The 26,726-nt window shown below is 40.2% G+C and overlaps 3 protein-coding genes across 6 annotated transcripts in view; 1 reads left to right on the top strand and 2 right to left on the bottom strand.

The window, feature by feature from the left end:
• The window catches only part of WNK3 (WNK lysine deficient protein kinase 3), a 123,724-nt gene extending 118,923 nt beyond the window's left edge, over positions 1–4,801 (bottom strand). For 2 of the 3 annotated variants that reach the window (XM_087888676.1, XM_087888682.1), the window contains exon 1: positions 4,564–4,801. The gene's annotated coding sequence lies outside the window, so the exon portion shown is untranslated. The remainder of the gene's footprint in view (positions 1–4,563) is intronic. The other variant, XM_087888678.1, reaches the window with a different exon arrangement.
• Positions 4,802–4,806: 5 nt separating this feature from the next.
• TSR2 (TSR2 ribosome maturation factor) lies at positions 4,807–23,465 on the top strand. The gene is made up of 6 exons (XM_034434107.3): positions 4,807–4,882; positions 10,829–10,959; positions 15,055–15,145; positions 15,699–15,790; positions 21,582–21,755; positions 22,707–23,465. Exons 2-6 carry the CDS (start codon positions 10,879–10,881, stop codon positions 22,818–22,820), a joined length of 552 nt encoding a protein of 183 aa, XP_034289998.2. The 5' UTR covers positions 4,807–4,882; positions 10,829–10,878; the 3' UTR covers positions 22,821–23,465.
• Positions 23,265–26,726, bottom strand: part of FGD1 (FYVE, RhoGEF and PH domain containing 1) — a 64,916-nt gene continuing 61,454 nt past the window's right edge. For both annotated transcript variants that reach the window (XM_034434108.3, XM_087888683.1), the window contains exon 18: positions 23,265–26,580. In XM_034434108.3, coding sequence (XP_034289999.2) covers positions 26,329–26,580 — 252 coding nt within the window. In that variant the 3' untranslated portion in view covers positions 23,265–26,328. The remainder of the gene's footprint in view (positions 26,581–26,726) is intronic.

Here is a 26,726-nt window from a genome sequence, read left to right as displayed (position 1 = left end):
TTTATGTGTTCTCGAACTGCTAAGTTGGCAGAAGCTGGGACAAGTAACGGGAGCTCACCCTGTTATCAGCACTAGGGATTCGAACCGCTGAACTGCCTACCTTTCGATCGACAAGCTCAGCGTCTTAGCCACTGAGCCACCGCGTCCCATTTGTCATCTTAAGATACTAGTAAAAAGGACTGCTTCCCTTTAAAAGTTTATCAGATTTATATAGCTACCCATTGCACAAATATGGCTCTGGGTGGTATACAATTAAAAAAGCCTGAACAGTGAAGATCAGCTCCAGCAGAGAGCAAAAGATGCATCTCAGAAAGACAATGATAATACAGTTAAAACTTTCAGCTTCCAAAAGTTCTGCCTGAGATTTGCTTATCACTGGACTGAGGCAAGCCTCCAACCCAGGGGTGGGGTCTATTTACCTTTACAATGGTTCGCATCGGGCTCACACGCACACCAAGCTCCTGTGCATGCGCAGAAGCTTCTGCGCATGCGCAGATCGCCTACAATGACATCCGGGGCAGTTGGCGAACCGGTCCGAACCAGGGGCAATCCACCACTGCTCCAACCTGCTTTTTTCTTGGAGTTTAGTGGCTAATCATTTCATATAAATAGCAAAATAAATAAATAGAGAAAAGTATAGATATATCCCAGCATCTGAAAATCTATTCCAGGACTTTTGTTGCTACTCAAGTGGTAGTCTGGGGAGTATTTTTTGATTGCTGGTTTCTTTATTGTTGTTGATCCAAAAAGATATGAGTCTGTGATAGCAAACCTATGGCACGCATGCCACAGGTGACAAGCAGCGCCCTCTCTGTGGGCACACAGGCCGTCACTCCAGTTTGCTGCACATGCGCGAGCGCCTTCCGCCAGCCAGCTAGTCGCCGGGTCTCTGCTGTGCGCGCACAGGGGGCGGGTGTGTGCGGGGAGTGCACATGCATGTGTGTGGGGTGCATGCGGGAGCCTTGCGCGCATGCACGGGGTGGGGCACATGCACGGGTGCTTTGCGCGCATTGCATTTTGGGGGTTCAGGACCACGTATTTGCGCATGCACACTTTGGGCACACGGTCTGGAAAAGGTTAGCCACCACTGATATAAGCTATCCACCACTTCAATATCATCACTGTCTGTTTTAAGGCTAGTTGCGGTAATATTGTCACTATTTTGGTGTTAGCCCTAATTATTCTCTTTCCAGTGAATTTGGCCCCATCCCTGTTTGCCTTTGGAAAGCCCTTAAACCTTAGTTTTTCCATCTACCTTGGAGATCCCATGGTGAGCTTGCGTGATGGTTACATAATGTCAAATGAATGCAGTTCTCCTGCATTCTTCAGTTTTTATGTTTGCCTGATTTATGGTTTTAATTGTATGCTGCCCCAGAGTCACATTTTGAAAGATGGGTGGCTACATATATTAAATAAAATGACAGACCCAATATAGAAACAAAAAGCTAGCATTTTCTGAGAAGTCTATTGCAAACATGTTATTACATTGATCAAAAATTGTAAATTTTAGGGCATAAAAATTACAATATTAGTACTGACAATATGTTTTTCTGCTTTAATAGTAAAATAATAAGTGAGCATAACTGACTAAACTTGTCTGCCACTATGAAAACCGGTTTGCTGTAAGCTTATTTAACCCCCCCCAAAAAAAAGAGAATGTGCAGAATGTTACCGAAAATAAACCTTCCCCAGAAAATAAGCCCTTCCTGAAAATATTTAAATGCATGTGCAGCCAGTCCCCACCATTTCCTCTGGTTAGGGTTAGGGAGACAGAGCTGGAAATCAGGTAAGATGGCAAGAGTATCCCCGTCTTGCTCCATGCGCCCCAAAATAATAAGACCTCCCCGAAAATAAGGCCAAGCGCTTATTTCGGGTTTCAAAAAAATATAAGACAGGATCTTATTTTCAGGGAAACATGGTATCATATTTTGATCACTAAATTCAGAGCCTTCAGAAGCTATTCTATTTCTAGACTTGAGAAACCTGCAAATCCTTTTGCTTTAATATATTCCATTAGATACTTTGTTCTTCCTTTTCTACAGTATTTTCCTCTTTCTCTCTTGCCTAATTTGGGAAGATAACTTGTCTCCCATACAGATTACATGTGTGCTCATGTGAGACACACGCCAGAATTTGGAAACACTGCTATGGATGATCTTATCAGTCAATGTACATTGATTGGCTTATAGGAGCATTCTCTTGTAATGGTTTGTGGGAATGTCCTTGAGAGGCAAGAGAGGAAGAGCTACAGCCAGAGCAACAGTCAAATAAGTCTATTTTAGCCCATGGAAAAAATGGGAGCATGGTAAGTATCTCAGAAGGACATTCCCTGGTTCTGTGGAAAACAAAAGCAACCAAGGAGAGATGTGCTTTCAGACTTGCAAGATTCTGTTACTGTAACCTCACAATTATGTTAGTACTCATGGTTTTGGTTTCTTGTCTGAATTATCTTGAAGCGTTTGACACATATGAAAACCCTTAAACACTGAGGACAAGAAAATAAGATGAGAAATGTATGCAAACAATAGGTTAGTACCATTCTGAAATGTATGAAATGAAAATAAAATGGATATGAAAATGAAAGTGATATGAAATCCCTTCTATTATAAACTTTAGAGAATGAATTCATCAATTAGCCAACTATATTTTATCCTGATATGCTGCACAAATTCCAGCCTGAATGGTTAGTTTATGGTTTTATGTGTTATGCTAATCCAGAAAATTGAGCCAAATAAATAATCATTAAGTTTCAATGTACTGTAGAACTCAGGCAATTATGTCAATAAAATATGGACCAATTTCTCATGGGTTGACATGTTGTGGAAACCAAATTATTGCTTATTTTATATTATGTGATTATTCATTGGGAGAGAAACCTTTGCAGTGTCTGAATATCTAAGGCAATACTGTATCGTACATCTTTTAATCTGCAATTCTACAAAGAACATGCCAAACATTTTCATTTCTATTATGCTGGGACATTATTTTTTTAAAAAAATAAGCTAATGAGATATGTTGAGATTAAAAAAAAAATACCCTTGCAAGTTTTTTTTTAAACAAAGCAATAAATCCCATTATTGAGCAGCAAACATAACATTGTAGATAATAAATGGATGGATGTAGTAGAAATACCTAAACATGATAGCCACTCCAAAAAGGAAAGCAGGGAGTATATTCTTAGCAACCAGCTGCTGTCAAGATGTAAACCAGTACCCTTTAATTGCTCTCTGAGGTAAATGTCAGTCCTTTCAGTTCAGTTCACTCACACCATCTCATAGTTCCAAAGAGGTAAACCACAGTTTTCAGGGTCAACATTGTTTTTGTTCTATTCCTTAGAGCCAACCACTAAAGATTGGAGCACATACCTCTGGAATTTAAGTTTTATGTACCAAAACTGAACAGAGCTGTTAAAGTACAGTACAGCCGTTTCATATAAATCCATAGCTAAGTCTTCCACGCATGCTGCTTGCCTCAGTCTGAAGACCTCCCCCAAACTTGAATACATGATATCCTTGATCTGTACCCAGTGTACCACGAAGGCAACCTTTGCTATCTTTTTTTTCCCCCAGTTTCTCTGGCCCAAACCATGTTGGTCAGTCTACAGCAAATAATTTCACCATAAATTTAGGGACAGAGATCTGCCCTTATGTTATTTATCTGTTACTACCCGTAGGTGTACATGCCTTAGCCTATGACCATTTCATTATCAGTCATTTGCCTTTTGGCAGCCATTCCATCATGCCAAAAAGTTGGATAGGATGGGAAGCATGGGGGAGAGAGGTTTTGCAGTCTGCCCTTGGGAGAGGGAGGAGGAGATGAGAAAGTCCCCATTCTCTTTCTTTTTTTCTCCTGCTTCATCTGGTGAAACAAAGGGGTGGGTGGGTGGAAGAGTGGGGGAGTGTTGAGATTGATTCTTGCGGAGGATGAAAAGGCAGAGAATGATTTGTTCCCATACTAGAGAGCAATTAATGCAGCCACGAGGAAAAAGCCCCTAGCTGGCTTTCTCTCAGTTTTATGTCAGTAATAAAAGTAGTGAAGAAACAGTGAAGGATATTTTGCCTTTTCTTGAGTAATTGGAAACCTGAATTTCTGACTAATCCTCTACAAGTAATTACACGTCTACCACAAAATACTGACCTATCTTCTACCTAGCCCTAACATAGTAGTTGTTCATTTTGTATCGTTTCTGCTTCATCCTAATTATTTTCTCCCTATGCATGACAGCCCTACAGCAACCTATAAAATACCGCAGATTCGCTGTTCTGCCAGGCGAGGCCTAAAGCGGCCGCATTAAACTCAAACAAGAAGTTCTCAGAATGACTTATTCATTTCTCAGCTCGGTCTACCTCACAGGTTGGCTGCGGGAATAATGGAGTGAAAATTATATCGGTGTTGGTTTTTTTTTTTTTAAAGTTTCTCTGGAAAAGCAGAGTGTAACCTCTTTTTTTTTCTTCTTCCTTTCAAAGATGGCCCGATTTGAGTTCCTTGGCCCATATAGGAATCCTGTTAAACTCTTCCAAATCGTTCTCCTATATAGTGTCGTCTCCATTTTAGGTTACTAACCTTTCTCTTTACGGATAAATGATTCCCCCTCACTTTGAGACTCATGCTATTTCCAATCTCAACTAACTCCCATAGACCGCTGGGAGGGGCGGGGCGAGGGAAAGGAGAAGCGCCGCGCGTCGGGCGAAGCACAGCGCGTGCCAAAAAAAGAAGAAAGGAGCGAAGGGAAACGCCAGCGCGCGTGCGTGACTGCGTGTATCAAATCCCTCCCCTCCCCCCCCCCAGCCCCACCCCCGCCGCGGGCGTCGATTCGATTGCTTCGCTGGCGCCTTCGGTCTAACTCCATTGGACTTCGTTCGCGCAGAGTTTCTTGGGAATGGTAGTATCGTGTGTTTTATTTGCGCGGAGAAGCATACAGTGGTCGGAATTGAATATCGGCCATTTTGTTGGGTTTGCTTAATTGAAAATTGTATGTGTTATGTGATGGCCCAAGTGCCGCCCAAATTAAACATGTAATACGTATATTGCACTAAAACAACATATTAAAATTGTTGCAAGGATGAAATAGGTTACAATCCCTCGTACAGTGACTGGGCCTACCTCCTTTTGACTTCAATGCGATTCCTCCCCCTCCCACGCCCCCCTAGTAGAATTCTGTCATTTTAAACTAGATATTGCAGTATGAATCTACCTTTCTGGGTTCGTGCATTATAAACCATCGTTTTTTTTTCACAGAGAATACAAACATAAAAAATATTTTTAAAATAAAATCGGTTTTGGTTTCTGAAACCAGGAAAAAGTAATAGTCAATCTGGACAATTAATGATCACTGAATTCAGACTTGAGGTGGTTTTGAAAGGGTAATTCAGATATGACCAAAGATAAAGCCAGCGAAATGTTAGGAGAAATGGTTAGGCTCTGAAATCCCAGGATTTTATTCTTGTATATAAGAAAGTAGAAAGCAGCAAAGCAAATTAATTTTTTATCAAGCCTGTCACTATTTATTGTTTAGTGTGAATGTGTTTTAAGATAATGGACAGGATTTTAAATGCATGTATTTTTCCCCTTATTTAGTTCCCTTAGTTTTATCGAATTCCCAGGATTGACTGTACAGTGCCTATATTATAATTCATATAATGATCCATATCATATTCCAGCCAGTGCCATGGTCCTGTATCCAGTGGTGGGATTCAGCCAATTCGCACCACTTTGGGAGAATTGATTGTTAACTTTCTGAACAGTTTGGCAAACTGGTTGTTGGAAGAAATCATTAGGGCAGAGAACCGGTTCTTAAATTATTTGAATCTCACTACTGCCTGTATCTCTAACAATGACAGGCTTTCATATTATCATAGTGGCAGTGTGGAAATGTCCACATATACAATATGTATATGATTAAGTATATGATGTTATCATATTTATGACCAATCCAATTAATGTCAGCAGAAAATTTAAAACGGACCTTTATCTTTCCATCTAAGAGTGGGTTTAGTCTAGTGGTTAAAACATCTAGGAGATTGCGAGTTCTAGTTCCACTTTAGGCATGAAAGCTGGCTGGGTAACTTTGAGCCAGTCATTCTCTTAGCCCAGGATATCAGGCTCAGTCAACAAGCTGGTTGGTCAATTCCTGTCGCAACCAAATGGATCAACACTTGATCAGAAAAAAGCAGAACCCACACTTGCAAGAAAAGCTAGGAAGAAAATACATGCTTCCATCTGCAAAACTCTATTCAGCCTTTCATAACCTGGCTCACTCCCTATATATTGGACACAACTCCACTAATTTCCAGTTGCCATAGTGATTTGGAATGCGCTAATAATTATAGTCCAGGTCAACTGGAAGGCATCCTCCTATCCTTGAGGAATTCATATAGGACTTTTTTCCTCTTAAATGCACAGAGTAATCATATACATGTTCAATTAGAATTAATCCTATAAAATTCAGTGGAGCTTACTCCAAAGCGTGGAATGATCAGTTTAAATTACACTCCGATATCTGTTTTATAGGTAGGTAGGTAGGTAGGTATGTATAAATCTAGAAGCAGAGTTGTAGTTAATGTCTGGATTTTTGCCCTCCCCCCATAGTAGTTAACTCAGTGGTTAAACAATCATAATTTATTAAATTCATCCCCTTTTTTGAACTGTAAACTAACCACACATCAAGTAGGTAATAGATTTGTATAACACTTGGCTGAAATGGGAGCCAGTAGCCTATGTTTCAGCATATTATATGAATCCAAATAATAGAGTGTAATGGGATCAAATATATTAATATAGAAGCAATCTCAATTAACAAAGATATCTGACAGTTTAAACCAGGAGGCTCTTTTGACCATCTTGAGACATGAATACCATGGAAATTCATTCATGAAGTTAATTCAGTTATTCCGCAACTGAATGACAGAACAGTCTTTTATAATGGTGATATGTCAGCTGCATTTGCCATTTCTAATGGGGTAAAGCAGGGCTATGTGCTAGCCCCAGTCTTGTTAAATCTGTTCTTTACTTGTTTATTGCCACATGCAGTGCAGAGTCTAGAGGGAATGTATACTACAGTAGATACTGATTGGACAACTCTGACCTTCACCACTTGAATGCATGGATGAAGTGCCTCCATACAATCATTCAAGAAACTCTCTTTGATGATGAGTGCACTTCTGGCACCAAAAGATAATTATCTACAGTTGACACTTAACTAATTCTCAGGCACTGCTATGCACTTCAGCCTGATTATAAGCCTAACAAGACTGAAGTTTTTACTAGCCCATGCCATATAACAACCCCCACAGAACCAAAAATCACTCTTGACAACATCCAACTGACAAATTTGAAAGTGTTTACCTTTCAAATACTTGGGAAGCATCATCTCAAGTAGCTGTGTACTTCAGTAGAGTGTTCAGTCAACACAGCCATCCCTAACTCCATAGAGCTGAAAATCTACAGAGCTGGAATTATCCCTTCTCCCCTATATGGATATGAGTTCTGGACTCTGTTGTCAACAACAATGCAGGCTGGTGACCCCCAGGGGGAGAGCCTTCTCTGTGGGGGCACCTACCCTCTGGAATCAACTGCCCTCTGAGATAAGGAGAATCCAAGACCTCGGTGCCTTCCGCCATGCCCTTAAAACTTTCTTTTTCCAGCAAGCCGGGCTGGCCTAACACTTTTTAAATGTTTTAATTGGTTTGTTACGATTTTTAATTATGGGGCCAAATTTATATATATCTTTTAATGGTATTTTAATATTTGTACTCTATGTTTTTATGTGGCTGTACACTGCCCTGAGTCCTTAGGGAGAAGGGCGGTATACAAATTCAAAAATAAAATAAAATAAATAAATAAAATAAATATAAAGGCCCAGATGTGGAGGGTGGGACATGAGTCTGCTTACAGGAAGGAAGTACAAGGGCTGACATTGTGGTGTAATGAAAATAATCTCACACTTAACACCACAAAAGCTAAAGAACTTATAATTGACTTCAGGAGGAAGAGAGGTGTACATTTACCATTGTACATAAATGGTGAGGAGGTGGAGAGGGTGGGTAGTTTTAAATTTATGGGCATTTATATCTCGAAGGACTTCTCATGGACTATGAATTCTAACATTCTTGTGAAGAAGGCACAGAAGAGGCTGTACTTCCTGAGAATGCTCAGGAAGATAAATCTATCTCAGCATCTACTTCTGTCCTACTATTGCAGCACCATTGAGAGTGTCCTGACATATGGCATTCTTGCATGGTATGGGAGCAGCTCTGTAGCGGACAAAAAAGCTCTACAGAGAATCATTAAAACTGCCCAGAATATCATCGGGCTCCAGCTACCAGCCCTGGACGACATCTTCAAATCTCGCTGTTTGAGAAAGTTGCATAACATTCTCAGATTGCATAAACATTCTGCTTACAATCTTTTTGGACTGTTGCCTTCTGGCAGAAGATACAGAACAATTAAAACTCGGACCACGTTTTCTGAATAGTTTTTATCCCAGAGCTATAATTGCACTCAACAATGAACTAAAGGGCCACTATCAGTGAGCTGTTGGACAGTATTACTTGGTCTGTTGTATGGATGTTTGGGTGGTTTAGGGGTGGGGAATTGTGGTGGGTGGGAGTGTGTTTGGGGATTGTTATGTGTGTTGGACCTGGTCTTTGGGTGTTAAGTGAATTTTTTTGTATTGGTATACTGTGTATACACGTACAATGACAATAAAGTTGTTGTTATTATTATTATTATTATTATTATTATTATTATTATTATTATTATTATTATTATCATCATCATCATAAGAATGGATGACTATCATATGCATATTCAATTGCTCTCTACTGGAGATTGGGAAGAGCCCTCGAGGTCATCCATGCTACTGCTACAAAGATACAGTGAAGGAAATCCTACATCACTATGACATCTAGCCAAAGGAACTAGAAGCTGTGGCTGCTGACAGAAACCAGGGGCAAGTCATGCTATGAAGCCTCCACTGGCTTTGAAGACAGGCACAGCCAAAAACTGATAGAAAACTGTGAGCAGTGTCACAGTACCAGAGTTATTACAACAATGGACTTCCAGTGCCCTCAATGTGCTAGACTCTGCACTTCCAGACTGGGATTGCAGAGCCACATCCATGTCCACAGATGCATTGTTGTGCAGTGCACAACAATGTGTCTTCTTTGAACCTAACAGACTACCTATAGTACAGATCTTCAATATTCCATTCTCTTCTGATTTCTTGTAGTCTAGTTCCCATTATCCTTTGCCAGTATGATAGGAATGTATTGTAGGATATCTGGAAGGCAATAGTTACAATTTAATTAGTTGATGCAGACGTTCATTATTCTAATACTCTCCATGTTATAGAGATATAATGGGAGTTATAATCCAGCATTAAATACAGTAGATTCTAATTTATCTGGAACAAACCTTTCACAAACTTTATTACTGATCCCTGTGCTGATAGTTTTAAAAGTATTATCATTCTCATTAACATTTTAATGGAATTGTCTTCACTTTCAACATTTAATTAATTCAATTTATTTAATTTAATTAAATTTAATTAATTCAATTTATATGCCGCCCCTCTCCGAAGACTCAGGGCAGCATAGTAAAATGTGTTACAAAATAGTTCCTAAGTTATGTCTTTCAAGGTTATATGTTTTATCTACTGTGATATTATGATGTGCTTGGTCAACTAAACCCAATTGTCTGGGTATGCTTAATACCTGTATGGAATTGCTTGCAGTGATTCCATAACCTAACTAGAAGGATAGGCACAACATTTTAGACTAAAATGTAGCATGTGGTTAGATGTACTTTGCAAATGCAATCATTAAGGGAAAAAGTCAAAACGTGTATTTATGTTCGTTCAGGAATAAGTTTAACTATTATTCAATAAAGTGAAATCTGGCTAAGTTTGCATAGCATGCTAAACTAACCCATTGTTAACTACAACTGAACTAGTTTTTTTTAAAAAAATTCACCCAGCTGCCTAAGTATACCCATGTAACTGCATAGCCGCACAACACATTAACATAGCCACAAACTGGGCAACCACATTTTATGTGCAAAAACACATAAATGATTCTTACTCTCTCTAGGGATGTAACTTCCATTTAATTCCTTAATCCAGTGTGCTTCTGAGTTTCTGAAGCCATTCGCTCACAAGCTTTCAGGCTAAGAAACATGACTATCCACAAGATTTCAGTCCCTGATCCAACTACAGTACTGTAGGCAAATATGTGAGAACCATCAACCAATGGAACAGAAGTTGCCTTCAGAAGTTGTGGGAGCTTCAACACTGGAGGCTTTCCAGAAGAGACTGGACTGCCATTTGTCATAAATGGTGTAGACAGGGTCTCCTGCTTGGGTGGGGGTGGGTGGGTTGGACAAGATGACCTAGGACAGTGTTTCCCAAACTTGGCTATTTTAAGATGCATGGACTTCAACTCCCAGAATTCCCCAGCCAGTATGCCTGGTTGAGGAATAGTATGCCTGGTTGAGGAATTCTGGGAGTTGAAGTCCATACATCTTCAAAGGGTCAAGTTTGGGAAAACTGACCTAGGAGGTCCCTTCCAACTCTGTTAATCTTCAAACAAAGTTTAAAACCCTTCTTCAGTTTCAACTACTGGACAATGGATGAGTATTTCAGGAGAGAGAATTTGGCACTTGAGCTCATTGAAATCCCTAATGAAATATAGAACGTTATATTATGTATAAACCGCCTGGTAGAAAGGCAACATTCGAAGTGTTCGATCGGTGTCATTTGATGAAGAGGAGAAACCCCCGAAGCTCTGGCTGACTCTGCAGGCGTTTATTTAGGTCTACTTTTCTCTTCCAGACGAGTTGATCGATCATTCCGGGATTGACTTCCTGCTGCCTGCCGCTGACATGGCGACGCCGAAGGAGGAGGCACGTGGCCTTTTCAGGCAGGGCGTGCAAGCGGTGTTGGACGGCTGGGCCGTGTTGCAGGTTAGGAGCCTTTCCCGGTAACGAGAAAAGGCGTGGGTGGGTGGGTGGGTGAGCGGACGGTGGAAGAGCTGTCGAATACAGAATAAACACTATTTTTGAGCTTGCAGTTACAGGAAGGGAGCAGTGAGTATAGTATTGGGAAAGGTAGAGAACAACTTGTTTGGAGGGGCGACTTCTCAGCCTCACCCCGATTTGGCAAGCAAAACAAATGGCAATTGTGATTTCTTAGTTTTTGTTTTAGTGGATTATGCATTGGCAGTCAGCTGTGGTAGGCTACTGTTTCTACCTATAAAACGCCGACGGCCACAGGGCGGCAGAAAAATAGAGAAACCTTTATGCCTTTACTGCCGCTTAGTGATTGTCGGGATTTTTGCAGCCCCGGATATAGCAGTCCCCAATGGTGGTATCTTAAAAATCATAGATTACCGTGTTGTATAAACACTGCCCCTTACGTTGAGATATGAAGTTGTTCAAATGGATTTCGTTGGTGTGAATGTGTATAAATGAATTGGTAGATGAGGTTGCTTTTAGATTGGTGCTTATTTAGTGAAATCGCGCACGGAGAACCAGTTCTTTTCTATGGTTGCTAAAAACTAAGGCTGTTTCCAGAAATCAAGCTTAATTTATTCATTGATTATATGGCACCAAGTCGTTTTTGACTCCTTGCAACTTTGACTCCTTGCAATCTCCTATTTTCTTCATGATAACTTGTTTTTTTTTCAGGTCTCCCAGTGATGCACACATGGCCATTGTAACTGAATCCATCTACCTTGCTGCTGATAATTTAATTTCCTTTTTGTTTACTTATGGAACTGAAAATAACATCCATATGCATTTTTCTTTAGAGCTTTTACTGCAAAAGAGATATGTTGGCATGTGTTGTTATGTACCCACAGCATCTGAGTCACAAAGCAGCTGATAGAATTTTAGCCTAATATGTTGTGTGAAACTCCCATATGTGTAAGTTTATGTTTTACAGTGTCATATGAACCTAAGCAGTTTGGTCTAGTTTAATCCTGAATAAACATGTCCATTGGAATTGTGTTATCCTTGACTTGTGTATCTATCTTGATCCTCCCACTTTTATTGTGCGGGCCTTTAAATCAATGCTGATTCTTGCAGACTGCTTTGAAAAGTCCCTGCAGTTTTCTTGGCAAGATGTTCAGAAGTGATATGCCATTGGCTTCTTCCTAGGGCCATAGTTACCCAACTGGGCTTCATGCCAAAAGCAAAGCAGGACACAACTCAATTTCTAGTTTGGTGCTTTAATCACTACATCAGTGCCTTTCTTTTTCCTCCCTGCTTATTTCTGACATACTTGTGGGGAAATTGTAGGAGGAAGGTGTGTTGGATATGTTCCCCAACTTGAGTTATATGTAAAAACAGTAAAGGTGGGATACAAATACTATTAAGGCAGCATATTAGGGCTCCTAGACAACCATTATGTGGCAACCATTGTTTTTTGATTTTCATTACTACAGCTTGCAGATGTTTTGCATTTTCAGCTGTCAGAGTAGCATCACTAGGCATTTGATGTTTCTTCCTCCATTTTCAAAGCCATGCTCGTCTTCTTCCCGTCTGTCTTCCTTGACTGTATAATCTGCACATAGGTCGAATAGGTAAGAGAAGAATTATCTCCCATCTTGTCAGCCTGGAATCAGTTTGTTTAGCTTCACACTGAGACTTCCCGATCTTGCATAGGTTTTGTATGAGGATATGAAGGTGTTTTCGGATTCCCATTTTTCTAAGCACATTTCTCAGCTTGACATGATCAACATAACTGAAGGCTTCTCTATAATCAATGGAGCACATACTGACCTTTTTGCTAGTTTTCTTTGTGTGCAGCAGCAATAATGGTTCTTGCTCCTCATCTTTTCTAAAACCATCTGGTATCTTCTGTCCTGTGTATAAGTCTGTTCAGCATCAATGTTCCTAAAAGCTATTTTGCTAATATAGGAAATTAAGAATATTGTGTGACAGCTGTACACTCTGTTAAGTCTCTGCTTCTGTTTCCTGAGTAGGAAATTGATAGTTGGCCTAAAAGTGTCCAATTCCAGTCCATTTCAAGATGCTGACACCAAATATGTGTGTGTGTAACTGATTCAGTTTTTACTGTGTTGAGCCTTCCCACATTCATGCTTCTTAATTTCCATGCTCCCACCATAATTCTGATTTTCAGCTTCAGATTTTTTTTCCTTGCATGGCAATATCAGAATTAGTCATCCTAGAAGTTTTAATCTAGCCACTTCATAAATACCATTAGTACTCCAAAGGATGTTCAGCTTTTCCTCAATAGTGTGTTGAGTGCCATTTGACACGAGGGAGCCATCTTCAGGTACTGTAAGGTCAATTATGCACTAGAGTGTCAATCAGTTTTTGTCTAGCCATATGGTTTTCTAGGTAAAATGCAGGAGTGTGGGTAGTCCTTCACGTTTGACCACAACCTTGGGGAAGTTTGCAATGGTGATCACATGACCCTGGAACAGTGCAATCATCATAAATACATGCCAGTTGTCAAACATCCGAATTTTGATCACGTGACCATGGGGATGCTGTAATGGTCATAGGTGTGAGAATTGGTCATAAGTCACTTTTTTCAGTTCTGTTTCAAATTCAAAGAAATGTATAATTGAACAAATAGTTGTAAGTCAAGGACTACCTGTAGTTTACCGTTGCCTTTTTCTGCGCAGTATAAAATGATGCCTTTGGCCTTGTCATTAAAGTGATCATCCTATATATTTTTGCTGCCCAGTGTAGACAGGCACCTGCCTATTTTAGCTGAGCAGCTAGGATGAGCTTTGTATTCTTGAAAGACACCCCCAGTATCCTTCCCTCATTCCTTCCAAGAACAACAACCCACCTCACCCCAGCCTGCTACATTGAGGCAGCACAGCAGGATTTGAAAGGAACCCATTGTGATAGGCTAAACTATGGGTTGGCCATCTAATAATACATTATGGCATGCAAACCTAACCAGTCTGTTCATATAACAGGATGATAAATATTTAATTCTTCATAACCAACTGAGCATTTACTCAGTTAGAATATAGAGATAGAATATAATTACCTCCCATACAAATACAATATATAAAATATGTTGTCTGGACAGAAACTAGGAGAGAGGAAGTAACTTTTTTGTTGAGATGACGACAGTAAGATGTTAAATTATTTATCCAGGGAATGAACTTAGAAGAAATTGTACCACTTTCCACCAATAAATTTGGTTCACCATAGTTATGTAAACCTTGTTCCAGTCTGGTCAAGAATAAAAGCATTTCAGTAAACAAATGCATATTATATTATTATGTAAACTAATAATACCAATATATTCAGAAAGTGAACTTTCAACTTCAAGGTACAACTCCTACTCAGATGCTTTTCACTGTTTAGATTTCCCCATTCTGGACATGTGTTAGTACGCTGTACAAGTATACTCCTTATATGGTAATTTTCTGTTATTCTGAAACTATTGGCAAAGGAGGTAAGCTCTGTAGTAAAGGACACAGCTTGTGTGCAGCTAACTAGTGAGGAAAGGCAGTTAGCTAGCATGTTCTACTTGAGAAAATAATTTAGAAAGCATTTGAAGCCACGTCTCATACGTAACAGAATTGAAAACTATAATGATTTAATAAAGTCAGTCTGACCATGACCAAAAGGAAAGTATATATAGAAGGTAAAAATCTGAATAAATGTAATAAAAGATCAGTTATGCTCCTTGCCTTGTATTGTTAGTTTAGCTGTCGAGCAAACGACATACGTTTATATGAATTTACTTAATCTTATATCTACAAAAAGAAAAAGAATGCTTCAAGATTATCCCAAGGATATGTGTCTTTTGGTAATGCCAATAGACTTTTATTGACACCCACATTGCAGGAAAAATGTGGCTTTTCCCTAGTTCGATTCCTGAATCTAAACAAGTAACATGGAGGACAAATTAGCTTTGTTATTAGAGCTCAGCCAAGGACTGTTAGAACTGGCTAGATAATTCTGTGCTGCTATTTATTCGTGCCAATTATCACCCCAAGCAACCCTTTGTTGCGCCAGTGGCCAGTTGCTGTTTATGAACATTTCCTTGTCTTTTTCCAATTGCAGATAGCAGTTGAAAATGGCTTTGGAGGGGCACATAGCCAAGAGAAAGCTGAATGGATGGTGGAGGCTGTGGAGCAATACTTTGAAAGCAATGGTGAGATTCTGTCCTGTTGCCTGAATGGTAGATGGCCCATGACGTACCTGTAATTACGAATATTCTGATCTTTTAGTCGTTCGTTGCTAGATGAAGAGCCTGAACCTGAAACTTGTCTTATGTATGACACAGAATGGCAGGTCTTGAATTTTATATGAAGCCCTTGGGAGTTAGAATCCTCCCTGCCACGATGAACCTTCTAAAATGTAACATTTAAAAACTGAGATAACTCTTCAAATTTATTATAGTTTCAAAAGCATGAACTGGGCTATCACTTTAAGGATAATAATGACCACCTAGTATCCTCGATCAACATTGCTAGAGGATCTAGGATCAGAAACCCTATCGTATGTTCCTTATTTTAGCAAGTTAGTAAAGCTTAATGAGTACAATTAAAAGGCCTGGAACTGGCTTGTATGCTTTCCTCATGGAGACTTGGAGGGTTACATTGGATGGAACAATAGCCAGTAGTCTAGAAACCGTTTAACCCTAGTCATCTTTGAAAATCCCTGTGCAATTCTGTTATTTGACTCTGTGTCCAATCTCTTTACAGCTGACCTTGAACCAGAGGAGATAGAGGACTTCCTTGCTGAATTGATGAACAATGAATTTAACACTATAATAGAAGATGGAAGCTTGGCTCAGGTATTCGTTTGTTACTCTGCAAAGGAAAGAAAAGTGCTGTTTTTCCTCTCCTCTCCTCCCCTCTGACTGTCTATGCTTTTCCTGGGTAATGTGCAGTTAGAGAATTTATGTGGGGATTTAATGGCCCCACACGTAGATAATTTCTCAGTCATTCTGTCTTTGAAAGCTTTCAGACAGATCAAGAGCTTTTTCCAACATTAATTGATGCACCTGTTGAGATGCTTCATAAAACTTCTTGCAAGTTGGCTTACAGATAGATAGATAGATAGATAGATAGACAGACAGACAGACAGACAGACAGACAGACAGTCAGTCAGTCAGTCAGTCAGTCAGTCAGTCAGTCCTCGGCTTACAACAGTTCATTTAGTGACTGTTCAAAGTTACAACGGCACTGGAAAATGTGATTTATGACCGTTTTTCACATTTACAACCATTGCTTCATCCCCCATGATCACATGATCAAAATTCAGATGCTTGGCAAGTGGTTCTTATTTATGACAGCTGCAGTGTCACAGGATCATGTGATCAGCCTTTGTGACCTTCGGACAAGCAAAATCAGTGGGGAATCCAGATTCACTTAACAACCATGTGACTAACTTAACAACTCCGGCAAGTTGTAACATGGGGCGATACATTTTAGGCTAAGTTGTGGTCGTAACTCGAGGACTACTTGTATCACTGTATTCTTTTTTTAAGTCTTCAACAGGTGAGGAGGTTTGCCCATACTGCAACTTTACTGCAACTGAATATTGTTCCTTGCAAAACTGAACAAAATGTAGCCTGCATTTGCCAGGAAGAAAAGTTATATTTGTGCCTTTCTCCCATGCCTCCCTTTTGCTCCAGGAAATGTTTTAAGTAAGATTGTGCTGCTTGTTGTTGAAAAGGTACTTGGGAGAAGGGGAGGACTTGTTGTGCCTGTCAGTACCTCCTTAGAGAACCTGTGCTTTTAACAGTGCTTGCACAGCTTTGCAGTTTCAGCAAAGTACATGTTGGAGTTAAGGTGATGGTGACAGAATATGACAGCCTTGGTTATTTTTAAACACTTACGTACCTGGAATCAACAACAAGATGCTTATTTTATTATGGCCTGTGCGATGTAACAGGGTTGCTAATAAACATCTGTGTGAAATTACTGTGAAATAATTAATCCATCTGAGCTCTCATCAATTGCCTAGCAGCATCCAACTTTATCCCAACTAAACAGAACATATTCTGTTGAACTGTGGCGGAGTCTTTGGTGCTCTCTGACCTTGGTTTGCTCACTGACAGTTCATTACTCAACTAGATAATACTGGTGCTAGTGATTATGGGGTTTGCTCCCTGTTTATAGGCAGTAGGTTGTCCTGCCAATGTTGGTGATGGTGTGGTTTTCTTGGTAGTTCCTTGATGAGGGTACTGTTTTCTGTATGATTGTCTGGTGTTAATCCATGCTTATCTATGTGTTGTGCAGGGGATATGTATTAGTCTTTATGTTTCCTTCTTTTTATTATCTCTTTTGAATGACCTGTAAATATTTTGATGTGTCTGTTGATGGCTAATTGCCAAACTTCCAGGAATTTCATAGTATTTTTAGATTTGGCTTGACCTAGGATGCTCATAGTTTCCCAGTTGAAATTGTGGTTGAGTCTGTCCATGCATTGTGAGACTGAGTTTTCATCATGTCTTTGATGTTCATGGGTACACTCTGCTTAGTCTTCTGCCTGTCTTTCTTAGATAGTGTCTTGTTCTGTAAGTTTCTTTTCCTTGGGCTGCTGGATCTTTTGGTTCATTTAAGATATTTTGGAGGGTTTTAGTTTGTATGCTCTAGTGATGTCACATAGTTATAATAGTGTGTTGATTTTTCTCTGAGAAGTTTTAGATGCATGGCAGTGTTCTCCTTTTCATAGGAGAACACTGTGTTGGTTGTGCTATAATGAATGATTAGCCACATTTTGATAAAGTTGTCTGGGTATCCAATTACTAACATTGATGTTATCTAGTTGAGTAATGAAACACCTACGAGCATTACAACCAAGCTCAGAGAGCACCAAGGACTCTACAACGAAGTGTGTGGATTCATGTATTGCATTAAGGTATAAGTTGCTGACTGAGCCGCAGTTATTAGTTGGATGAGTGCAACATGCTAAATCCCACACAGCACAGTCCTTGACTTATAACTAGTCACTTAGATACCCCTCAAAGATACTTACAACCCAGTTCCAAGGTTCCAATGGTCACCTAAAAGTCATTTGTAGCAGTTTGTAGTTGCATAACCATGTTTTACAGTATTTTCACCAAAAACTGGCATTTACTTCAAGTTTTCAGCAAAAACCTTGTTTGCCCAAGCAAACAATGGGCTCATTTTGTGACTTCTGTAAAAAAGATAGTAAAAATGGGTCCCATCACATGGTGACTTGCATTATTTTTGCAAGACTTGCATTGCCACCTTTAAAGCGCTCCATGGCTTAGGGCCGGGGTATTTAGGAGACCGCCTTCTGCCACCAATAGCCTCCCACCGGCCAGTACGCTCGCACAGAGTGGGCCTCCTCAGGGTGCCGTCCGCCAGACAATGTCGGCTGGCGACCCCCAGGGGGAGAGCCTTCTCTGTGGCGGCGCCCACCCTCTGGAACAACCTCCCCCCAGAGATACGTACAATAACAGACCTCCGGATTTTTCGGCGGGCCCTGAAAACTTATTTATTTCAACTAGCTGGGCTGGCTTGAGTTAAATTTTAAATTGATTTTAAATTGGGTTGTTTTTAAATTACGGCCAAAAATATTTAATCATTTTAAACTGTTTTTAAATTTTGTATGTTCTGTTTTTTACTCTGGCTGTTCACCGCCCTGAGTCCTATTGGAGAAGGGCGGTATAGAAATGGAAACAAATAAATAAATAAATAAATTATAACTGTCACAACTTACAACTGTAATGAGGAGGCTCCACTACAGCCCTACGTCCAGGACTACCTATATCCTAGCCTTGCCAAATTAGTGCTTAGGATTTAAAATGGTTCTTGCTTCTCCAGCTGACCAGCTGACCACAGTGGGGCACTATTGCTCCATAAGGAAGCATTGCAGTTCTGAAGAAGAAAAAGCCAGTTGATGAGCCAAGTGCTTGTAAAATGCTAAGTCATAGTTTTTGCACTGTAGATGACAGTCTCCTAGAGAAGTGTAAGATTCTTAACAAATACTTAGTGGATGCACAGAGAGGCCACTAAGCAGATTTTTGGCATAACATACCCATGTTTCTCCAAAAAAAAATATGGATCTTATTTTCTTTTGACCCCCGAAAAGACAGCTAGGCCTTCTTTTTGGAGGGTTCTAATTATTGACTCACCTTGCGGTGATGGCACCGACAGCCCCGTCCAGCAGGAGCCCGCTGCTGGCCCACTTTTTCTGCGGCTGCTTGCCGCCACTTGCATGCATTGCCACGGTCTCCGTTTCACCTTCAGATGCCTTCCGGCAGGCATCTAAAGGCAAAACAGAGGCCAGGACGATGTGTGCAAGTGGCCGCAGAAGAAACAGGCAGGTGTCAGGGTGTGCGAGGCCTGGTAAGTAGGGCAGCTCCACCCCCCCCATCCCCACCCTAGTTTTTTTTTACCTGTGTACCTCGCCCCACCCCCTGCACCCCAGAGTGGGCGGGGTCTTAATTAGGGCTAATTTTGTGGGTGGGGCTTAATTTGATCACATGCGCTCAAAAATGTGATAGGGCTTCTTTTCAAGGTGGGTTGTCTTTTTGGAGAAACACAGTATTATGCAAATGCAGCTATTGTGGCTTGTGAACTATTTATGGTTTATTTTTGTAACGGTTTTGGAGGATGTGGAGGGAGAATGAGAGAGTTTATATGAGCTTATGAGTCTTAAATTATATTTAGTCTCTTTTGGACCATAATCTCTAAAGCTAATTATCTTGGTTTACTCAGAATCAATGAAATAGAAAGATTTGTAAATGAGCTGCCACCCGCCACCCTTCCACAAATCAATCTAGCTGTACTTGAAGGTTATTGCCAAAATTGATAGGTATGAGCTTCAAACCACTCTGGAGATTACAACTGAATACAGATTAGAAGGGTGTGAAGTTTGTTCGAAAAACTAAGACAGTTTTCATCCAGTAATATTAAAAAGGGAGACTCTCTTGATTTAAAATTAAGTCTTTAAAGTAATAGCCACCTCCTTGTATAACTTTTGCAAATACACTGAAAGATGTTTATAACTGAACTGACGAAGGAAAGGCTGAGGCACTAGAAAGGTCCTCGTTAAAAACAGCTACAAACAAAAGAGGCTGTGCCCAGTAAGTGAAGATATTGATGTGTACATTAAACCTAAAAAACAAAAAGATCCCTGCTTTTTCCCCAGAGGTGTAGTCTGAAGAAATACTGATGACCAAAGCTGTGATATGAAAGAAAACTGACAGGAAAATATGGCATGTGAATAGTCTTTTGGTCCTTATTGTTCTTGGACATATATATTAACAACAGTGTAGATAAGAGGACCTCCAGTGCTGCATGTATTATGGAGGAAATAACTATTGCCAAGACAGCTAAATTCTTGAGACTAGAGCAGAATACAAAGACAATAGCATTCATGTGGTGGAACCATGTACAATAAGAACTCTGTATGGCCATTGTATTTTATTCAACACACAGCTTAGCATATTGTGTATACAGCCACTCACTGGCCATGCATTGCTGTAAATCATAATGTGATTTGATATGGTTTGAAAAATTGTTCCATTTTGGCTTACTGAGTAAACTATGATTTATTCTAACTGTCTCATTTGTCTAGAAGGCATTGCTTTGGAGAAAAGCCAAGCTCAAAGCTTGTCCCAGAATTAACTTTAGGAGCCAACAATTATCTGGGAGACAAGGGGGAGATGAGCTAGAATGAAAAAGGGGAGGATAACTATTTTAAGCTTTGGTATTTTTGGATCATTTGAGATATATTTAATGCTGATGAGACTTGCTAAAAAGCCTTAATTGCAAAAATAGCTAAACAACTCCAGATGTTCCTTTGGCTCTGAAGGATTAAAATTAGCCTTTACTTGGAAAGTTGTTTTAATTAATCAAAGCTTTGTACAGTTTGCTTGCCTAGCGATTCAGTGAGTTTTTGGCTCAGTGAGTTGCATGAATTCAGCCAATGCAGTTAGTCAATGGTACAGGTGGCATGTAAACCAAAGCCATTTAAATTTAATAAATTTGGGTTAACCTTTTGTTAAGGTGTAAATGTAGTCTTGTTGTGTAAATGTAGTCTGAGAGACATTTGCTACATTGTAGATTCAAAGCTGGATATATATGTAAACACCAAGAGTTCCATTGTTTTGGCATAGCATTGAGTGTGAATTAGGCCATTGTTGTCAGAAAGCCATGGCTGGTACCACATGTGAACCCATCTTATTTTAGAGTTTGAAGCAGTTTCCTTTTTAACTAACATACTTCTTAGATGTTGCTTACTTGGTGGCTGTAATTTTAGCCCAAATTTATAAATCCATTACTATGGAAGAATAGTTAAAACTGGTCATAAATTTATCCAATAACTGTACATGTCTTTAGTTTCTGATGCTAAAATAATTGGGAGACATCAGTTTCTGGCATGGAGAAAAGAGACCTCGAGGAAACTGCTTTTAAGTTAGACGCGCTTTTCTTCACTGGAGGAAGGGATGCTGATCAAAGCCTTTGATTTATTGAGCAGTTTTTTATACCATGCAGCAAATGCTGAGTTGGACGAGGCAAGGGGTGGTGGGAAAGACCAGTTTATGGAGCAACTGTTGGATCTTCCAAGGTAATGAGCAATCTTTCCCTCTTCCCATGCTATAGGTAAGCCAGCAACTGTGCCTGTTTTTCAGCCAGAGCCATCAGGGAGATATAGCATCAATGCGTGATGCCATTACTCACCTGGCACAGAAGAAACAAGAGGCTAGGAGGGCAGTTGCCAAATCTCAGCCAGCTGCTGAAAGCAGCAGTGAAGAAGAACAAGAAACAGAAGAGGAGGTATTGAATAAATTCTTCTGAAAATTAAGATTGAGCCTGCAGAGCAGGGGTGAAATGCTCCTGGTTTGGACCGGATCGCCCAATCCGGTAGCGATGGCGGCGGGTGGTTCAGAGAACCGGTAGCAAAAATCCCTGCGCCCACCCACCCCCATGCCTAGCTGAGCCGCGCAATTATCAGAGGCTTTTTTTTTTTTTACTTTTAAAAGCATTTTTTCTACAATCTCTTTGGCCAAAAAAATGCTTTTAAAAGTAAAAAAAAAAAAGCCTCTGATAATCGCGCAGCTCAGTTGGGATCGTCAGAGGCTTTTAAAAGCATTTTTTCTACAACCTCTTCGGCCAAGAGGTTGTAGGGGAAAAAAATGTCTTTAAAAGCCTCTGGCGATCCCAGCTGAGTTGCCTGATCGTCAGAGGCTTCTAAAAGCATTTTTTCTGCAACCTCTTAAGCTTGTAGAAAAAATGCTTTTAAAAGTGTAAAAAAAAAAAAAGGTTGGCCACGCCCACCCAGTCACATTAACGCCCCCACCAAGCCACGTCCACAGAACCGGTAGTAACAAATTTTAGATTTCACCCCTGCTGCAGAGCAAGCTGCATACAAAGTGACTTTGTAAATCTGAATGAAATCTGAAGGGCTTTGGGATAGGTTCTGCAGAATGCATTTGCCATGGAAGAATTATAAGTCGATTCTGAAGCCAGCCAATTCTTAAAATTGTGTTATGGGATTGTGAGAATTTAGTTTGCCTGGATTAGGTTTCCGTGAGGCTGGTATCATTAAGGCTTAGTCACTTGGTGTTGAAAATTAACAAAATTTTAAGATAAACTGAAGCTCTTACGTTAGGCACTACGTTTGTTTTGAGTAAACTGCTGTGTCAAATGGCAGGAGCCAATTAGTTTATTCAAAAAACCATGAAAAATGAACAGATTGATTATCTTTGTTGTTTCTTCCTCCTTCAGGCCATGGACTGCAGTGCTGGTTCCAGCATGAATGGAATACAAAGCAACCCGTCTCCATTGTCAGATAGGACCACTGAAGATGGATGGATGTTGGTGACGAGGAAAAAGAAATGAAGGAAAAAAAACTATGGCAGACCTGGACAGATGCAGCAGTGAACTCTTTGTGCTGCCAAGCCTTGAATTTTCCTATAGGACACATGATAGGCTCCCACAGAAGCCTGGGCACATTGGAAGCACTTTGTTGACAGTATCTTTCTCCTGACTTAACAGAGGCTGAATGGAATTCAACTTGGCATAAAATATTTTTAATCTTTAAAGTTTCTTCCCCCTCAAAATTGGAAGATGTTCTTCCTGGAGTTTGAAACAAATATTGAACAACAATGTAGGTTCTTTGATGGAGAAAGTTCTCCTGCCGTGTCCTATTCATCGATCATCTTGTTCAAGTCATTGGAAAGGAGGCAACTATTTCCCCTCCTTCCAGGAAGGCAAAATCTAACCATCCTTACTATGCAAAGAAAGGACTGCATTCATTCTTACTCAAAGGAAAAAAAAAGAGTGTAACAGAAAAAAATCTTGTATTTAAAAAAAAAAAGAACAATGAAAAACAAAATACAACAATGAAACGAAAAGTAAAATGGACAATACACAAATCATGATGGTAGGACACAGGAAGTTTTGGTCAATAAAAGCTTCCCTTCCCCTAACCTTTGCAGTGGCCAGCCACTATACAAGAGCAACAATAAAATATTATTTTGGTAAGATTTTGTATATCCCTTAATACTGAGGCCTTTTTTTTTTTAATATAAAAGTTACATGCACTAGTTCTACACCACAGGAGGGCGAAGATAAAAGAATACCATGGGTACCAACAGCAACACCAGCAAACCTACATAAAATAAGGCAAGGATTGTTTTTGTTTCTTTTTAAAATCCCACATACACACACAATCTCCACTCATTTGTGTGTTGAAATAGTACCAGCAAAAAAGGGAGGGAAGGAGAGGGATACCTCAGGGAATTTTAAGAACTTCCAAGATAGTCCAATCAGGCTCAAAAGAGAGCTCTAAAATTTTAGCCATTTTAAGTGCATTGTGTCTGGGAGAGGAAGCACCTGCATTTAGTTTTAAGGAAAGAAGAGTACTTCATCTGTTACTGTAATAACCACACTTTGTATGGAATCTCACACACATATATTTCCCATTACCTAGATCAGGAGTGATCCATGTTAAGCCAGCTGGGAACTTCACATTATTTGCCAATGGAATGCCTTCATTTCTGTCAGGGACAGTATTTTCCTGGATATTTGATGCTGGAGACTGGCTCTTGAAAACAGCATAAAGTGTTTCTAAAATTGCAAATCAATACACACCTCACTAATGTTTTTCCTTTTTTTTGAGCAGTGTTTTGAAAACCAAATAGCAATAGCACTTAGATTTATATATCGCTTCACAGTGCTTCACAGCCCTCTAACCAGTTCACAGAGTCAGCATATTGCTCCCAACAATCTGGGACCTCATTTTGCCGAACTTGGAAGAATGGAAGGCTGAGTCAATCTTGAGCCGGTAAGGATCGAACTGCTGGCAGTCGGCAGTTAAAAACCTGCAATACTGCATTCTAACCACTGTGCTACCATGGCTATAAGCAACTCTGAGCTCTGAATTTGGTTATTGAAAAAGGCTGCTTTTGCTTATAGGTAGTTCTCGACTTACAACAGTTCATTTAGTGGTCATTTGAAGTTACAATGGCATCGAAAAAGTTAAATATGACTATTTTTCACACTTCCGACCATTGCAACATCCCCATGGTCATACGATCAAAATTCAGACACTTGACAATCGACTCATATTTATGACGGTTGCAGTGTCCTGGGGTCATGTGATCACCTTTTGCAACCTTCTGAGTCAATGGAGAAGCGAAGTTCACTTAACCATGTTACTACACAATTGCAATGATTCACTTAACAACTGTGGCAAGAAAGATCATAAAATGGGGCAAAAGCCACTTAACTCTCACTTGGCAATCTGGCTCAATTGTGGTCATAAGGCAAGGACTACAGTATGTGTTAATGGAGAAATTAATACTGCACTAGCACCATATTCTAATATTCATGGGTCTTAAGCCAAGACTTTGGCAGTCTGTAGCAATTTGGCCATGGTCTGTATTTCACCAATCCTTAAAAGAATTCCAAGGCAAAATATATTCTCAACTCTTCCTCATTCTCTCCCATGGGCCACCTGAATGGAAGTTGCTGATAAATTTGAAAACTTCTTTCTGCATCTTTGCTTTGACCCAAGACGTCTAATCTCCCCAGCCCTATTATTGAGAGTTCACAAGCCACTGGAGGCATAGACCCGTTGTTAAATAAGTTGGGGTGAAATGCTGACATTGAAATGAATGAGATTTGAAGTCTCTGGACTCTTGTAAACTCTTAGTCGTATTCCCACTTTATGTATGTAGTCTAGCATCTCTACTGTTCACTGTAGAAACTTTTTCCCTTAGCATGTCTATGCTCCGTGATCCTCAGAAAGATGACATTTTATAGATGCTTTTTTAGATCAGTAGTAGGTGAGATATGACCCTCCAGTGGTTGCAGCACTCTCAACTTCCATCAGTTCTTGCCAATATGGCCAAGTGATGAAAAATGATAGGAGATCTGGTCCAACAATGGACACAAGCACCCACCTGATAATCCATTAATAGTAGCTAACTATAGCTCTCTTTTGCCATTCAATTTAATTCAAAAAAGAGCCAAATTAGAAGAGTGGGCATTATCCAAATGGTTCCTGAAGGATTTTACAGCTTGAGTTCAGTGGAACTGAAATCAGTCTTAGGATTCCACAAAGTTGTAACAGAAAATTAATAAGGGGATGTAGCCAACTCATGAGTTCTTGTGATGAGGAAGAATTTATCCTCAAAACAGAAGCTGTACAAAGGTAAAGACCATCTTTTTTTTCCCTTCTCTCAATCTAACCCAACCCAGATTTACTCCCATTTGGCACAAAAATCAAGACTGGTAGAATGGCTTCAAGTTATAATGGAAAATTGCCTAACTATCAAATCTGCAACAGACTGAAACACCCTACATAATCTCAGAGATGGGGAATTAGAGGAATAAGTTATCAAACAAAGAGGCAAACATACTTGAGAAAGGACACCCCCCCATTTTTTGTCTTCCCAAATCACTGGAGTTCAGTAAGTGCTAAATAAGCAGTGGGGGAATTGGAAGAGCAGATCTTGGTCCAAGAGGTAAAAGAAGGGGGAAGCACATTCTTAGAAGAAGAAATCACTTTCTCAAATCAGTTTTTCCATGCACAGAAGAGAACATGAAAGGAACTAAGTTGGAGGGGGCGGAGTGTGGGTTACTGCATGCTATGGTGTGGGAAGAACTGGCCTGGAGCAAATCTCAGTGCATGTGCTTTATCCCTATGGCTGGGGTATGGCAGAGAACATCATGGCTGAGGACAGGTCAGATGGCTATGGCAGATGCTGACAAAAAGAACCGAGAAAGTGCTAGAGAGAAAGAGGAAGAAGGAAAAATAATTTCAAGTATACTGGTTAGAGAATAGTGAGCAAGGTCCCCATGTGGGCAGAGTCCATTTTTCCCAGTTCCTCAGGCCCATGCCTTAGGTTCTCTCTGCTTCTGTATCCTCGTCGGCCTCCAAAATTGAAGGTGGTGTCTTTGCTTCTTCTCCGCGGCCTGCCCTGCTCAACACTTCCATCCATCGCTGCCGCAGCTCCTCAGTCTCAGGGCTGAAATACCAACACAGATGGCTCTGGCTGATCCGGAAGGCATGGCGTCGGTCCACCCGTTCGCTGGGCTCAGGAAGGCTTACTTCGAACCCAATCAGAGGCATTGAGCGCAGGGCTTTTACATCCTGCAGGATGAGAGAGTAGGAGGTTATAAACAGCCCTAAACTGACTTGGTGAGCTGAGTTGAATTGCCCTTCTGATTTAGACTTCTCTTTTCCCAAAGGGGTTCAAAACTAACTGAGCATTCATTATCAGTTGAGCCCAATGGTTT

Source organism: Pantherophis guttatus, chromosome 2 (genome assembly GCF_059756535.1).
Source record: "Pantherophis guttatus breed Tessera chromosome 2, ASM5975653v1, whole genome shotgun sequence".
Taxonomy (NCBI): domain Eukaryota; kingdom Metazoa; phylum Chordata; class Lepidosauria; order Squamata; family Colubridae; genus Pantherophis; species Pantherophis guttatus.
This window is presented reverse-complemented; position numbering and strand designations above follow the sequence as displayed.